At 41.4% G+C, this 15,165-nt stretch overlaps 1 protein-coding gene across 1 annotated transcript in view; it reads left to right on the forward strand.

Moving 5' to 3' along the window:
- Window positions 1–15,165, forward strand: part of LOC124605167 (protein BANP-like) — a 194,381-nt gene that overhangs the window by 53,979 nt on the left and 125,237 nt on the right. Inside the window, exon 3 of the mRNA XM_047136663.1 lies at window positions 824–1,003. Coding sequence (XP_046992619.1) covers window positions 824–1,003 — 180 coding nt within the window. The remainder of the gene's footprint in view (window positions 1–823; window positions 1,004–15,165) is intronic.

The raw sequence follows: 15,165 nt of genomic DNA on the forward strand, positions 1-15,165 counted from the left end.
GTTTTCATTTCTTGCCAAAAATTAACATGTTGTATGATTAAATCACAGTGATTTCCCAGAAAACGGAAATATGCACTCAATATTGAAAAATATCACCACCTTATTCAGTTATTTCTTTCTTTTAAGCTATGTTTCTTTTTTTCTGTCTGACCTTTTTTTCAACAGGTTATAACACACACACACACACACACACACATGTGAAAAAAGGGAGGTCCAGATGGTGGCTCATCTTTGTTCCATTCAGTGTTTACGAAGTATGAAGGTGAAGGTGTATGTGACCAGAGACAGTGCTACAGGCTACTCTAATGTCGTATCATAACACGTCATATTAATCCATATAGATCCAACAAATGATGGAAGTTTAAACCTCTGAAATGCATTGTGGAAATAAATAAACTGTGATTAGTAACAGTAAATTTGTTGTTTCTTCAATGTCAATAGTCTTGGTAATGCCTAACCTAAAATGTTCGCATTTAAAGTTGCCTAAAAACATGTTGTAGTCGTGTAAAAAATGCTTGGTCCACTGAAATTAATGTACCTTTATATTACTAATATTCTTCCTAGGTTTACCAAATCTATTGAAATCTGTGTCTGCCTTGTTGGAAAATCTCTACAGTACAATTCAGTACCGCAATAAATCCTTTCAGTGGAATATTCTAGTTGCTTCTCAACCTTTTCTAATGTAACATTTATTTTATTCACTGTTTTGCTTTTGTTTTCACAAAAAAGTCTTGCATCTGTTCCAGTAAACATACACTAAAAAGTGTTAATAGTTTATTAATTGTACTACAAGGTAATATAAACATCTTTTTTGTAATTTCAGTTGGTCATCTCCTGTAGTGTTGGTACGGAATAATAAACCAGCTCAAGTCAGTGCCTCTGTTGGACTGGACTCAACAGTTCAGGTTATTACACTAAACAGTGAAAATGATTATCCTGATGGCTCTTGGCTAGGGGATGAAACTAATCCTGAGTCAAGAGTTCGATGTGGCATAACTCCAGCGTAAGTATTGCCCTTTTTTTTGTTTACTCCATTCTTTATATAGCCATAACAACTTACAGCCTGTGTGTGTGTGTGTGTGTGTGTGTGTGTGTGTGTGTGTGTGTTCGTCACTTTGTATATGTTTCTGCTAGGAACTTTATAAAACAGACATACACATCTTGGAAATATCATCAGTTTCTATTATTGTATATTGTCCAGAAACTGACTTTTTTTGTTGTTATTTTTTTCCTGTGTCAGTTGTGCATATGGTATGAGACATCGATGTTTCTCAGCTTGAATACCTGTTTCCTGTAAGCTGTTTCCAGAAACATTTGCATCAGTTTACTCAGAATTTCTATTCCACAAATGCACACGAGCGTACATCCATGTGTTCCCCTGCGCCTCTCTCCCTCCCTCCCTCTCCCTCCCTCCCTCCCTCCCTCCTTCTCCTTCCCCCATCCATAGTTGCTGAAAGCAGGAAGGGCAAAGGGAAGCCTCCCTCCTTCTCCTTCCCCCTTCCGTAACTGCTGAAAGCAGGAAGAGCAGAGGGAAGATGTCATTTGAAAATAAGTAGCAGGCACAATTTACATAGCCACCAAGTATATATTATGAGAGTTGATATACACTGATGGTATTGTACACCATTAAAGTTCTATGTACTGACTTCGCAGAAAATCCTAAGAAATTTTGGTCTTATGTCAAAGCGGTAGGTGGATAAAAACAAAATGTCCAGACACTCTGTGACCAAAATGGTGCTGAAACAGAGGATGACAGACTAAAGGCCGAAATACTAAATGTCTTTTTCCAAAGCTGTTTCACAGAGGAAGACTGCACTGTAGTTCCCTCTCTAGATTGTCGCACAGATGACAAAATGGTAGATATCGAAATAGATGACAGAGGGATAGAGAAACAATTAAAATCACTCAAAAGAGGAAAGGCCGCTGGACCTGATGGGACACCAGTACGATTTTACACAGAGTACGCGAAGGAACTTGCCCCCCTTCTTGCAGTGGTGTACTGTAGGTCTCTAGAAGAGCGTAGCGTCCCAAAGGATTGGAAAAGGGCACAGGTCATCCCCGTTTTCAAGAAGGGATGTCGAACAGATGTGCAGAACTATAGACCTATATTTCTAACGTCGATCAGTTGTAGAATTTTGGAATACGTATTATGTTTGAGTATAATGACTTTTCTGGAGACTAGAAATCTACTCTGTAGGAATCAGCATGGGTTTTGAAAAAGACAATCGTGTGGATCCCAGCTCAAGCTATTCATCCACAAGACTCAGAGGGCCATAGACATGATTCCCAGGTAGATGTCGTTTTTCTTGACTTCCGCAAGGCGTTCGATACAGTTCCCCACAGTCGTTTTGTAACATTACGAGTCAAGATAGCTGTAACGGAAATTGAATAGCGTAAAGTATTATATCGCGGAGAGCGGGCTTCAATTTATAAAAAGGAGAAAAGCTGTATCATCATCATTGACTGTTGGTGTCAAGCAACCAAAACTGTTCATCAAAGGGTTTTGGTGAATGAGTGGTGAATGCGAAATGAAACTGTGAACGAAGTTATGTTAAATAAAGCAGAAGAGACAAGACAGTTTGGTCGTATCTGCTATTATTCCATAAACCGTAACATTTCTTCTCGTTGTACGAAGCCTTTATAGACGATCGTTATGACAATTTGCTTTGAAGGGATCACGTTACGAGTTAAGTTTTGGGGACCTGGTCAACAGGGGATAGTTCGTAGATCTTAACTACTGCAGCTGTTCTGGAATCAGGTGCTACCGTGACCGTTGTGTGTTGTCAATGGCTTAAGGTCATCATATCTCATGCTCAAAGATCGACGCGCCTTTCCTCTGGGTATAACGGTGTCTCACGGTAACAACGACAACGCCGACGGTGAAGGAAGATACTGTAGAAGTGGCGCCACAACGTGCGGCTCGATCGAGGAGGATTGCTGCATCGAGTCGAGTGTCATCCGGATTCACGAACCCTAGAGTTGGAAAATGTTGTAGCAGCCAGTGAGTCTGTCCAATGAAATATTCTTCAATAATCGCTAAAAGTGAGCGATACTACCAGGTATGATTAAAATAACTGTATAATTATTAAAAAAAGGAAGTTGAGACTTGTGATTTCGGTAGATAAATATATATAAATACATAGTGAAAATAAGCGTATGTCTTGCTAGTGAATAATCATGTCAAAACGAACGAAAAGAATACATGATAATGTGCAGTTGAGTAGAGTAATGAGTAGAGAGAGAGAGGAAAGTGAAGAGGATAGGGATGATGCATCCCATGAGCTCAATGTGGGACAGGAGACATGTGCAGATAATAATACAGTTATTGATTTAGAGCCGTTAGGAGATTCAATTACAATGATAAGTAAGGTAAGCAGCGTGGGAGAACATAAAGATCTTGAGGTTTCGGAAGTAGATCAGCAAGTTGATCCTCAAAATGGAAATATTAATCAAAAAATGTTTGATATGCTGGTATCAATAAATACTCAAATGGGTGTAATGAATGGAAGACTTGGTTCACTAGAAAAAGATAATAAGCAATTAAAAGAGGACAATCAAAAGTTAAATGAAAAATTTGAGGCCAAATTTGGTTCATTAGGAGTTAAAATGGATTCTTTGGAAAGCAAACTGAACACCTTTGATTATAAACTGGAAAATACTAAGAAAGAATTAAAGGCGGACTGGGAGACTCAATTAAATGCGAAATTTGGAGAACTAGATGTAAAGTTTTCTAACACCTCAGAAAGGCAATATAATAATTTAATGAGAAAACTTCATGACGTAGAAAAGAAATATGAGGTAGTTTCGAAGAGTTATGATGGCCTGTCCAATAGGATGGTTAAGTGTGAAAGCAGCTGTTTCCATGCTAGCGCACAGATAGAAGAGCTTTCGAAACAAGTAGTCGAGTTTGAGTCTGATGCTCCTAAAGGGATTAACAAGTATTTAGTAGATCAAACTAAAAGACTTGACGAAGATCTAACTGAATGGATAGAAATAAAAGGAAATGAAATTGCAGACAAGGTTAAGACTACTATTGGATCCCAGCCAAATGAAAATATCAATGAGCACCTAAGTAGAAATGATGAATTAATTAAGCTCTTCACCAGCGAAATTCAGAAAATAAAAGAGAAAATAGTTGACGAGTTACCTAAATGGCAAAAGGAAACCAATCATAAATTGGCGCAGATAGAATGAAAGTCATCACAAAATTTGCTGACAGAGGACGAACGTTCGGAGAATAGGTCGAAAAACAACCGAACATGTGATAATACGAAGTACAATTGTGGTGAAAATTTGCATTGGGAAGTTGATGATTCGGTTGGTAAAGATGATGATACTTTTGGTCAGCGAGGATATTTGTCTTCTTTAAAGGTGGAGAACAGCATTTTTAAAAGTAGACAATTCCCAACATTCTCCACTGAAAAGAACAACCTGCATCCGAAAATCTTTATCAATAATTTCAAAAGAATATTTCTGCGTAGCTGGTCAGAACACGACCGACTTCAATTTATAGTATCCAAAATTACCGGAGAAGCCGCATTATGGGCCGCCGAAGTAAGTGAAAGTTGCCATACTTGCGCTGAGTTTGAACAACTTTTTTTGGCTAAATACTGGTCGTCGAGTAAACAAGAGAAATTAAGAAAAGAGGTTTACCAACCTGAGTATTTTAACAGTAAAAGGAGTACTTTAAGGCAATATTTTGAAAAGTACATAAATAAGACACGTTGTTGGAGTGATCCAATTTCTCACAAGGAAATGATCAGAATTTTGAAGGGAAGGTTGCCCATAAATATACGTGAAAAGTTAATAAATGTTCCTGACCACAATGTAGAACAATTCTTGTCGGTGATTGACTCTATAGATATGATTATGGAAGACGCAAGACAAATGAGTAGTAATCAAATGTCGACTCACACTCATAGTAATAAGAATAACTATTATAATAATTTAACGTATGATAATAATAATACCGAAAACCAGGTCAAACCTGCATCGCAGGAGCGTGGACAATCTTCATCCTATGGTTGCAATAAAAACAATGATTATAATAAATATAGAAGAGATACTTACTGTGCTAGAGGTAAACCTCGATATGGTGACACGAATGTGCATAGTAGTGATATTAATAAGAGTAACAGGTACCCAAATGATGAACCCAATTGCATTCGACCTTGGGAAGATAATTCGAAGCATAACGTTCATCGGCAGGATGGAACAAATGCCTCGAGTCCTCATCCAGCACAAGGAGTTATACCAATGGGCGAAGGAGCCTCCAATGTGCGACGGGGTGAATACCATAACTCGGATCATACTGTACGGATTGTGGAAGTTCATGAACCCCCACCGATGACTCAACGAGATAGATTAAACTAATACCAGTCACCAAATGCCCTCCTAGGATGACTGGAAAGGAGAAGGAAGGCAGGCATCAATTTGAACTGAGAGTATTAAGGTACAATAATGATCAGGATATAAGGAATGAATTAATTGAAGAAAAACCTGAAGTTTCTAATAAATGTGGACAAATTTTACAGGCAATAATTCCAACAAGTATAAATAATGTTGATGTTGAAATATTAATTGATACTGGAGCAACTATTAGTGTCATGACGTTGGACTGTTTAAAACAGATAAGCTGAGGGGTAAAAATGCCCACTTTTCCTATCACAGGATGTACCGTGTCTGCAAAAAGTTGTGAAACAGGTACGTGTTGATGTTACAATACAGGGGGCTCAAATAGAAAGTACATTCCTGGTTGTTCCTAAAATGACAGTACCATGTAATTGGAGTTTGGATTTTTTATGTGAGACCGGTGCAATCATTAATTTAGAGAAAGGTGAATGTATATTTAATTCCAATGGTAATTCCACCCTGAGAAAGGGCCGAGTAATTCCAAATCAGTTGTGTATGAATCTAATGGTAAAATATGTCCGCCCCAGTAGCTGAGTGGTCAGCGTGACGGATTGCCGTCCTCTGGGCCCGGGTTCGATTCCCGGCTGGGTCGGAGATTTTCTCCGCTCAGGGACTGGGTGTTGTGTTGTGTTCATCATCATTTCATCCCCCTCCGGCGTGCAGGTCGCCCAATGTGGCGCCGAATGTAATAAGACCTGCGATATGGCGGCCGGACCTGCCCCGCGAGGAGCCTCCCGGCCAATGACGCCAAACGCTCATTTCCATTTCCATGGTAAAATATGTCAGTATTGATGATGAAAATGTGTATGATATATGCCTTATTGAATGTTCTGAAGAAATGATGGATAAAATGTCATTGCAGGAAAAGGTGTTAGAATCAGAATATTTATCTGTTATCCAAAGGGATGAACTGTACTACTTGTTGGAAGCATATCAGTCAATTTTTAGTAAACGTCCGGGTATAATAAAAGACTTTGAATACCATATAAAGACGTATGCACATAAACCCTTTTGTCGTACTTCCTATTCTATCCCATGGACAAAGAAAGATGTAGTCAGAAAGGAAATCAATAAAATGTTAGAATGGGGTATTATTGAGCCCTCAGATTCCGAATATTGTAACCCTCTTGTGGCGGTAATTAAACCCAATGGTGACATCAGATTGGTGTTGGATGCCAGAGAGATCAATAAGATCATTATACCTGTACAAACGCGACCGGAGAACCTAGAAGAGTTAGTACAAAAGTTTTATGGTGCCCGCTTCTTAACTTCTTTGGATATGCGTAGTTCATATTGGCAAACTAGAATATCGAAAGAATCTAGAAAATATACTGCATTCGTTTTTCTGGGCTGAAGTTACCAGTTTACTGTCATGCCATTTGGGTTGAAAATAGGCGGTGGTGTTTTCATATCGGCATTAGATACCGTACTGGGCAGAGACCTTTTGAATGAAGTTACTTTATATGTGGATGATTTCCTAATTGCTTCTGAAACTTGGGAGGAACATGTGGACTTATTAAGAAGAGTTTTTGCGAAATTTTTGGAATACGGAGTTACTGTAAATTTGAGCAAATCCAAGTTTGCTCATAACCAATTGAAATTTCTTGGACATATAATCACTCCTGAAGGGATAAAACCAAATCCTAAAAAGATGGATGCGATTAACAGATGTGCTTATCCAAAGAATAGAACGGAATTAAAGTCATTTATCGGCTTAGTTTCATTTTTTCGACGATTTTTACCCAATCAGTTAGGAAGCCAAGACTGTTTGTTACGGCTGTTAAGAAAAAATGTCATGTGGGAGTGGAATTCCGAATGCACCCAAGCTTTTGATAACATCCGCAATGCTTTGACTAATGCTCCACTGTTACATCATACGATACTTGATCAAGATTTTTATATTGCTGCGGATGCTTCTGAAACAGGATTGGGTGCCACTCTTTTCCAGATGGACAATCCAGAAGATATCAGTACCATCAAGATAATTGGGTTTGCCAGCAGAACACTCTCTAGCTGTGAACGTGCATATTGTACTATTGAATTGGAAGTACTGGCCGTGGTCTGGTCACTTAGAAAGTTTCGCTATTTTGTATATGGAAAGAAGATCATTGTATTCTGCGACCACAAAGCTTTATCTTTTATTTTAACAGGAAGGATGTTCCATTCACGTTTAACCCGGTGGGCCTTGCTACTGCAAGAATATGATATTACGCTCAAATACATCAGAGGGAAATACAACATCATAGCCGATGCTCTTTCAAGATTACCGAAAAGAAAGAATGCTGACAAGTGTGAAGAACGGACTATTGACTTTAAAGTCATGAATTTATCAAGGCAATATTGTGAGAGGCAGATTTCACAGCTATGTCGAAGTCTTCCACAACTGCAGGAAGATGATAAGTTGTGGAAAGCCATTAGGCATGCTGTTGAAAGCAAAACACTAAGTCACTCTCAAGAACAGTATCAATTAAAATCCGGAATATTGTATCGGAGGAAGGATGAAGAAGATGTTTGGAAAGTTTGTGTTCCAAATAAATATTTAGAATCACTAGTATGGTACACTCACTTGAATTGGGGTCATTTTGGTGCCGCTAAATGTACAGCCAAAATAGCACAATACTGCTATCATGCAAGTTTGGGACGTATAGCTAAAAATATTCTTAAGAAGTGCAAAATATGTCAGAAGACGAAACCCATAAACTATTGTCGGAAGATAGAATTACATCCTATCACCCCACAACAACCTTTAATGTTGGTGTCATGTGATGTCTGTGGGCCATGTCCCATGACACGTGGACGGTTCAAATATGTATTGGCTTTCTATGATCTCTTTTCAAAATATGTGAAATTATATCCTTTGAAAAATCTCCACGTTCAACCCATGTTACGCAAATTTATCAACAACTATATAACTGAACTTGGCAAACCTATAATGATCTTGACAGACAATGCTGCTTATTATACAAGCAAAGTATGGAGAGACACTATGAAAGAACAAGGAATCCAGCACATTTACATCTCAAGATTTTACCCTTCTGGAAATCCGGTTGAAGAATCTTCCGAGAGTTGAACCGATTTTTACGGACGTACATACCCAAACAACATTATAAATGGATCGATTGGATTTATGAATTTGAGAAAGTGTATAATGACTTACCACACTTATCGACAGGTTATTCACCTAACCAAATAGTATTTGGTGAAAGTATTGTGCCAGAATGGATGAAGAAATTACCTGCACTAGAACAAAAGATTACCAAGAAAGAAGATATGGTGAAGAAGGTCTACGAAAACCTGAAGCATCAAGCACAATTGAGAAAAACCCGTTTTGATAAAAATGTGAAGAAAGTAGTCACATATGATGTAGGGGAAGAAATTTTATTGAGAAATCACCCAAAAGCATCAACCAGGAAAAGACTGAATAAGAAGTGGCAGTATTTATATACAGGTGCATATAAAATAATGAAAATACCTCATGAAGGGAGCTACCTCCTGGCAGATTGTGATACTGATGTAATTAAAGGCTTGTTCCCTCACATAGACCTGAAGAAGTATTACCAATAATGAGCGAAATATAGATTCAAGAAACACTGAATGATACCAAGACTACACTCAGTGGACTAAATAAAAGCACCAGTGGATAAATACGTACTTATACTAACTTACAAGGAAAATTAAAGAATATACCGACGATTTCCATGAGATACCTTTTTGGTATCAGCAACAATGTCGACGCTGAAATACGATTTATCCTCTCACCGAACAGCGAGGATGGATGATTTAAAAGTGGAATTAAGAGGAAAAGAAAAGGATCAGATCCTCTCTGGTTAAAAAAGTGGCCTAATAAGGGTTTTGGCCTAGGATGCCAATCGTCGAACCCGGCTGTGATCCCTGCCTTGCACAGTCGGTTGAAGAACTGAGGGCTTCATCCAAGAAAAAACATTTGGTGTGAATATGAAGTGATTAGTGTGAAGTGTTTCTAAGACAACCTATAAACAGATGTGGAATTTAGTTAAGGGCATTTTGTGTAGGCCCATTAACTCAACTTAAATATTGTAGAATGTATGTACTGACTTGTTGAGTGAATCTGAGAGTGAGTGTATTCGCCGAAACAAATACCCTCTCCTGTCACAGTACACACAAAAAAAATAAGCCTGTTCTGTCTGGAACCCTCTTCAAGACATCACAGTCTGGGGGGCCGTGTAACATTACGAGTCAAGATAGCTGTAACGGAAATGGAATAGCGTAAAGTATTATATCGCGGAGAGCGGGCTTCAATTTATAAAAAGGAGAAAAGCTGTATCATCATCATTGACTGTTGGTGTCAAGCAACCAAAACTGTTCATCAAAGGGTTTTGGTGAATGAGTGGTGAATGCGAAATGAAACTGTGAACGAAGTTATGTTAAATAAAGCAGAAGAGACAAGACAGTTTGGTCGTATCTGCTATTATTCCATAAACTGTAACATTTCTTCTCGTTGTACGAAGCCTTTATAGACGATCGTTATGACAATTTGCTTTTTTAAGGGATCACGTTACGAGTTAAGTTTTGGGGACCTGGTCAACAGGGGATAGTTCGTAGATCTTAACTACTGCAGCTGTTCTGGAATCAGGTGCTACCATGGCCGTTGTGTGTTGTCAATGGCTTAAGGTCATCATATCTCATGCTCAAAGATCGACGCGCCTTTCCTCTGGGTATAACGGTGTCTCACGGTAACAACGACAACGCCGACGGCGAAGGAAGATACTGTAGAGTTCAATGAACAAAGTAAGAGCATATAGACTATCAGACCAATTGTGTGATTGGAATGAAGAGTTCCTAGATAACAGAACGCAGCATGTCATTCTCAGTGGAGAGAAGTCTTCCGAAGTAAGAGTGATTTCAGGTATGCCGCAGGGGAGTGTCGTAGGACCGTTGTTATTCGCAATATACATAAATGACCTTGTGGATAACATCGGAAGTTCACTGAGGCTTTTTGCGGATGATGCTGCAGTATATCGAGATGTTGTAACAAAGGAAAATTGTACTGAAATGCAGGAGGATCTGCAACGAATTGACGCTTGGTGTAGGGAATGGCAATTGAATCTCAATGTAGACAAGTGTAATGTGCTGCGAATACATAGAAAGAAAGATCCTTTATCATTTAGCTACAATATAGCAGGTCAGCAACTGGAAGCAGTTGATTCCATAAATTATCTGGGATTAGGCATTAGGAGTGATTTAAAATGGAATGATCATATAAAGTTGATTGTCGGTAAAGCAGATGCCAGACTGAGATTCATTGGAAGAATCCTAAGGAAATGCAATCCGAAAACAAAGGAAGTAGGTTACAGTACACTTGTTCGCCCGCTGCTTGAATATTGCTCAGCAGTGTGCGGTCCGTACCAGATAGGGTTGATAGAAGAGATAGAGAAGATCCAATGGAGAGCAGCGCGCTTCATGACAGGATCATTTAGTAATCGCGAAAGCGTTACGGAGATGATAGATAAACTCCAGTCGAAGACTTTGCAGGAGAGATGCTCAGTAGCTTGGTACGGGCTTTAGTTGAAGTTTTGAGAAAATACCTTCACCAAGGAGTCAAGCAGTATATTGCTCCCTCCTACGTATATCTCACGAAGAGACATGAGGATAAAATCAGAGAGATTAGAGCCCACACAGAGGCATACCGACAATCTTTCTTTCCACGAGCAATACGAGACTGGAGTAGAAAGGAGAACCGATAGAAGTACTCAAAGTACCCTTTGCCACACACCGTCAGGTGGCTTGCGGAGTGTGGATGTAGATGTAGATGTAGATTAAAACTTGGCTTATCCCATGCTGTAAATTTTAACCTGACTTTTTTAAGGGGAATATACGATATATTGAAGAGATACAAAAGAAAAGAACCGCAAAAGCAATCCATTCCATTTTTCCAGCAGCAAAGGTTGAGGTAAGGAACATGCATTAACGTGAGTGGCTAACTCAACACTATCGAATGAAATATCATGTATTTCCCCTCTTATCATTTCATTTGACTTTTTCAATTCTTGTACACAATGGATACATTATATTGTCACTTTTTTCAAGAAAATCATTCAAAAAACATTGAATATGAGTTTGATAATTTCTAAGGTTACAAGAATAAGCAATTGTTTCAGTGTAGTGACATTTTATTGACAATATTTATGACTATACAGTGTTGTAACACCTACAGCATTAAAGAAAAGACCATCACTCCCCGTAAGAGTTGGGGAGGTCTTGGCATATACCCATCATTTGTTCGTATTGTTCAGGAATTATATAACTTGGAAGAGATTATTAAGTAATGTTTCCAAAGGACTAAAAGAAGGAGGACGCTATATTGAATCATAAGACTGCTAGGTGCCCTTAACAATGATCACGTCTAACAAGGCCCTTCACTTATTTTTTCTTTGTCAGCTACCACATTTACAGGTTTCTCACCCAGATGTTTGTTCACAAATGAACTTCTGTTATCTCAAAATGTCTTCATGCAGCTTTGGACAACACCTGCAACACCTGCCTACGAATATGAGTCATATGTGCTTTTCTGGAATCTAACATCTCTCAATGTATGCACTCTTAAATATTGCTCATTATTTCCTTTATTGTTAAAGTTACATTGTTCTGCAGAAAAAAAAGTGAGGAAGCGTCACATTCACAAATATCAGTAATAGAGTCTATTTGTAGAGATGAAATGAATCTTGCCATTATTGCCCCTGTTGCAGTTATTCACATCACAAACCTACATGAGCACTTACCTCACCCCAACTTCAGTTCCTCAAATCATTACAGATCATATTTGTGTAGCTTCCATTTTACATTTCTAGGATATATTGTATGTAAGAGTTGTATTCAGAATGAATTTTTCATTTTGCGGTGATGGGGGGAAGGCAAATTTATATGAAACTTCCTGGCTGATTAAAATTGTGTGCCAGACTGGAACTCAAACCCAGGACATTTGCCTTGTGCAGGTTAGTGCTCTACCAACTGAGCTACCTGTTATAACCTTTAATCACCAATAATTGCGTGGATATTCCAACACACTCACTTAGAAACAATAGCTGGTTACGTGATAACAACTCAGTATCTCTTATTCGACTGCCGTGCCGTGACATGTGGCTGGTGCCGTTCGTAGCTAGGTGGCGCTCCCGCGCTCAGCCGAGTTGTGGGGCGCCTCTATCGCCATTTGCGCATACTGTCGTGGCAGCACTGTTTAATGTTGTTGCACTGTCACAACACTTTTCCCCCCTTGAAAAAAAAAAAAACACTCACTTCCTTGGAGACATGGACAGTGCGGAGACATCCATGGCCTCTTGTGAGGCCCCGAGAAGATCCCGCGAAGAGACACAAGAGTATGGTCGAAAATGTCCAGGACGGAAGCTCGTGTGTGGAACGTGCCTCCTGGACGAGATGATGGGTGAAAACTCTGGAGCAGCATCCATAGGTGTCGTGGACCTGGGGGTGTGCTCCAGCGAGATGGGTCCCGGAGAAGGCGGCGTCGTGACTGGGGCCGGTTCCAGCGTACTCGGAAGCAGTAGCGACGTCGGCTGCATCAACACGTACGGTAGATTGGCAGCAGCGACAGGACTGGCTTCTTGGGCTGGTGGAGGCGAAGGAAGGGGCGGTGGCACCGGCGTGGTCACCACTCGTGGGCGCATCTGGTCATAATGGCGAACAACCATGCCGTCGTTTGTACGTATTTCACAAAGCCGGCGGCCGCGAAGAGCCTTGACCACCCCTGGAATCCATTTAGGGCGAGATCCATACCCTCGTGCCCACACATCAGCGCCCACCGAGTATTTTCCTGCACTAGGGGACACAGCACCAGGCCTGACAGGGTGAAGCAGGTGCAGTAGAGTGCGCGGTTGGCAGCCATGCAAGAGTTCAGCAGGGCTGCGATCACCCAGAGGCATGAAGCGATAAGAACTCAGAAATTGCAGCAGAGCGTCATCTGTGGAAAAATCACTAAGGAATTTTTCATCTGGCTTTTGAAAGTGCGGACAAGGCGCTCGACCTCCCCATTCGATTGCGGATGGAAGGGCGGTGCTGTAACATGATGAATCCCTTGTCCAGTACAAAAATCACGGAAGGCCTGCGAAGAGAACTGAGGGCCATTGTCCGTGAGGATCCTGGATGGAAAACCTTCTAGCGCAAAGATTTTGGACAAAGCCAGCGTCGTCGCCGCAGTGGTGGGCAACGGACATCGAACAACAAACGGAAACTTCGAGAAGGCGTCAATCAACAGTAGCCAATAAGTACCGAGGAAGGGGCCGGCAAAGTCAGCGTGCACCCGTTCCCATGGCTGCACCGGATCAGGCCAAGGAGAGGGCATTGTACGAGGTGCAGCCAGTTGTTGAGCACACTGACCACACACAGCAACCATGTGGGCGATGTCCGAATCAATACCGGGCCAATAAACGTGCCTGTGGGCCAGGGACTTAGTCCAAGAAATACCCCAATGGCCTTCATGCAACAGTTTGAGAACATCTTGTGAAGAGAGGCTGGCACCATGACCCGTGGAGATGCGCCATCCGTGGCCAGAAGAACAACACCATCACGAACTGACAGACGAAGGCGCAAGGCATGGTAGTTGCGAAGGGGATCCGATGCCCGGCCCTTGGTCCTGTCCGGCCAACCCCGTTGAACAAAACCGATCACCTGACGCAGGACCGGGTCCCGCACAGTAGCCGACGCGACCTGTGAACCTGTAAGTGGAAAACCCTCGACCGCACAACGTTCTTCCTCATCAATGTGGAAACAGAGTAGTTCATCACAATCGAAAACCGGGTCGGGGCCCATCGGCAGTCACGACAATGCGTCAGCGTTGGCGTGCTGGGCTGTGGGTCGATAGTGAATCTCATAGTGAAAACAAGACAAGTATAAGGCCCAACGTTGCAGGCGGTGAGCTGCCTTATCCGGAAGCGACGCCGATGGGCTGAACAGAGAGACCAGCGGCTTGTGGTCGGTGATGAGGAGAAACTTAGAACCATACAAAAAAAACGCTGAACTTTTTTAGAGCATAAATGATAGCGAGCGCCTCCTTTTCGATTTGAAAGTAACGCCGTTGCGCATCGTTGAGGGTCTTGGAAGCATAGGCGATGGGTCATTCCGACCCATCCTCATACCGATGGGCGAGAACAGCCCCTAGGCCATACTGTGACGCGTCAGTCGCCAGATCCAAGTGCTGACCCGGACGGAATGTGGCAAGACAAGGCGCCGACTGCAAATGAGCCTTCAGGCGGACAAAAGCCTGCTCACACTCGTTGGGCCAACAGAAAGGGATGTTTTTGCATAACAGCTGATGCAGAGGATGAGCTACTGCCGCCGCAGATGGAATGAATTTGTGATAATAAGCAATCTTGCCTAGAAACGCCTGAAGTTCTTTGACCGTAGACGGCTGGGGTAGAGCGTTAATGGCCGCAACGTGCTGACGTAGAGGACGTACACCCTCACGGGACAAGTGGAAACCAAGATACACAGTGGAGGGTTGGAAGAACTGTGACTTGTCCAGATTGCACCTCAACCCAGCCGAATGCAAAACCCGAAACAGTGAACGCAAATTGCGAAGGTGCTCCTCAGTGGAGGCCCCCGTGACAACAATGCCATCCAGATAGTTTATGCAGCCGGGAACGGAAGCCGTGAGCTGTTTCAAAAACCGCTGAAAAATGGCCGGCGCGCTAGCGACGCCAAATGGTAACTGCTGGTACTGATACAACCCACAAGGAGTGTTGATGACGAGAAATTCCTTAGAAG

This window comes from Schistocerca americana, chromosome 1, assembly GCF_021461395.2.
Source record: "Schistocerca americana isolate TAMUIC-IGC-003095 chromosome 1, iqSchAmer2.1, whole genome shotgun sequence".
NCBI lineage: Eukaryota > Metazoa > Arthropoda > Insecta > Orthoptera > Acrididae > Schistocerca > Schistocerca americana.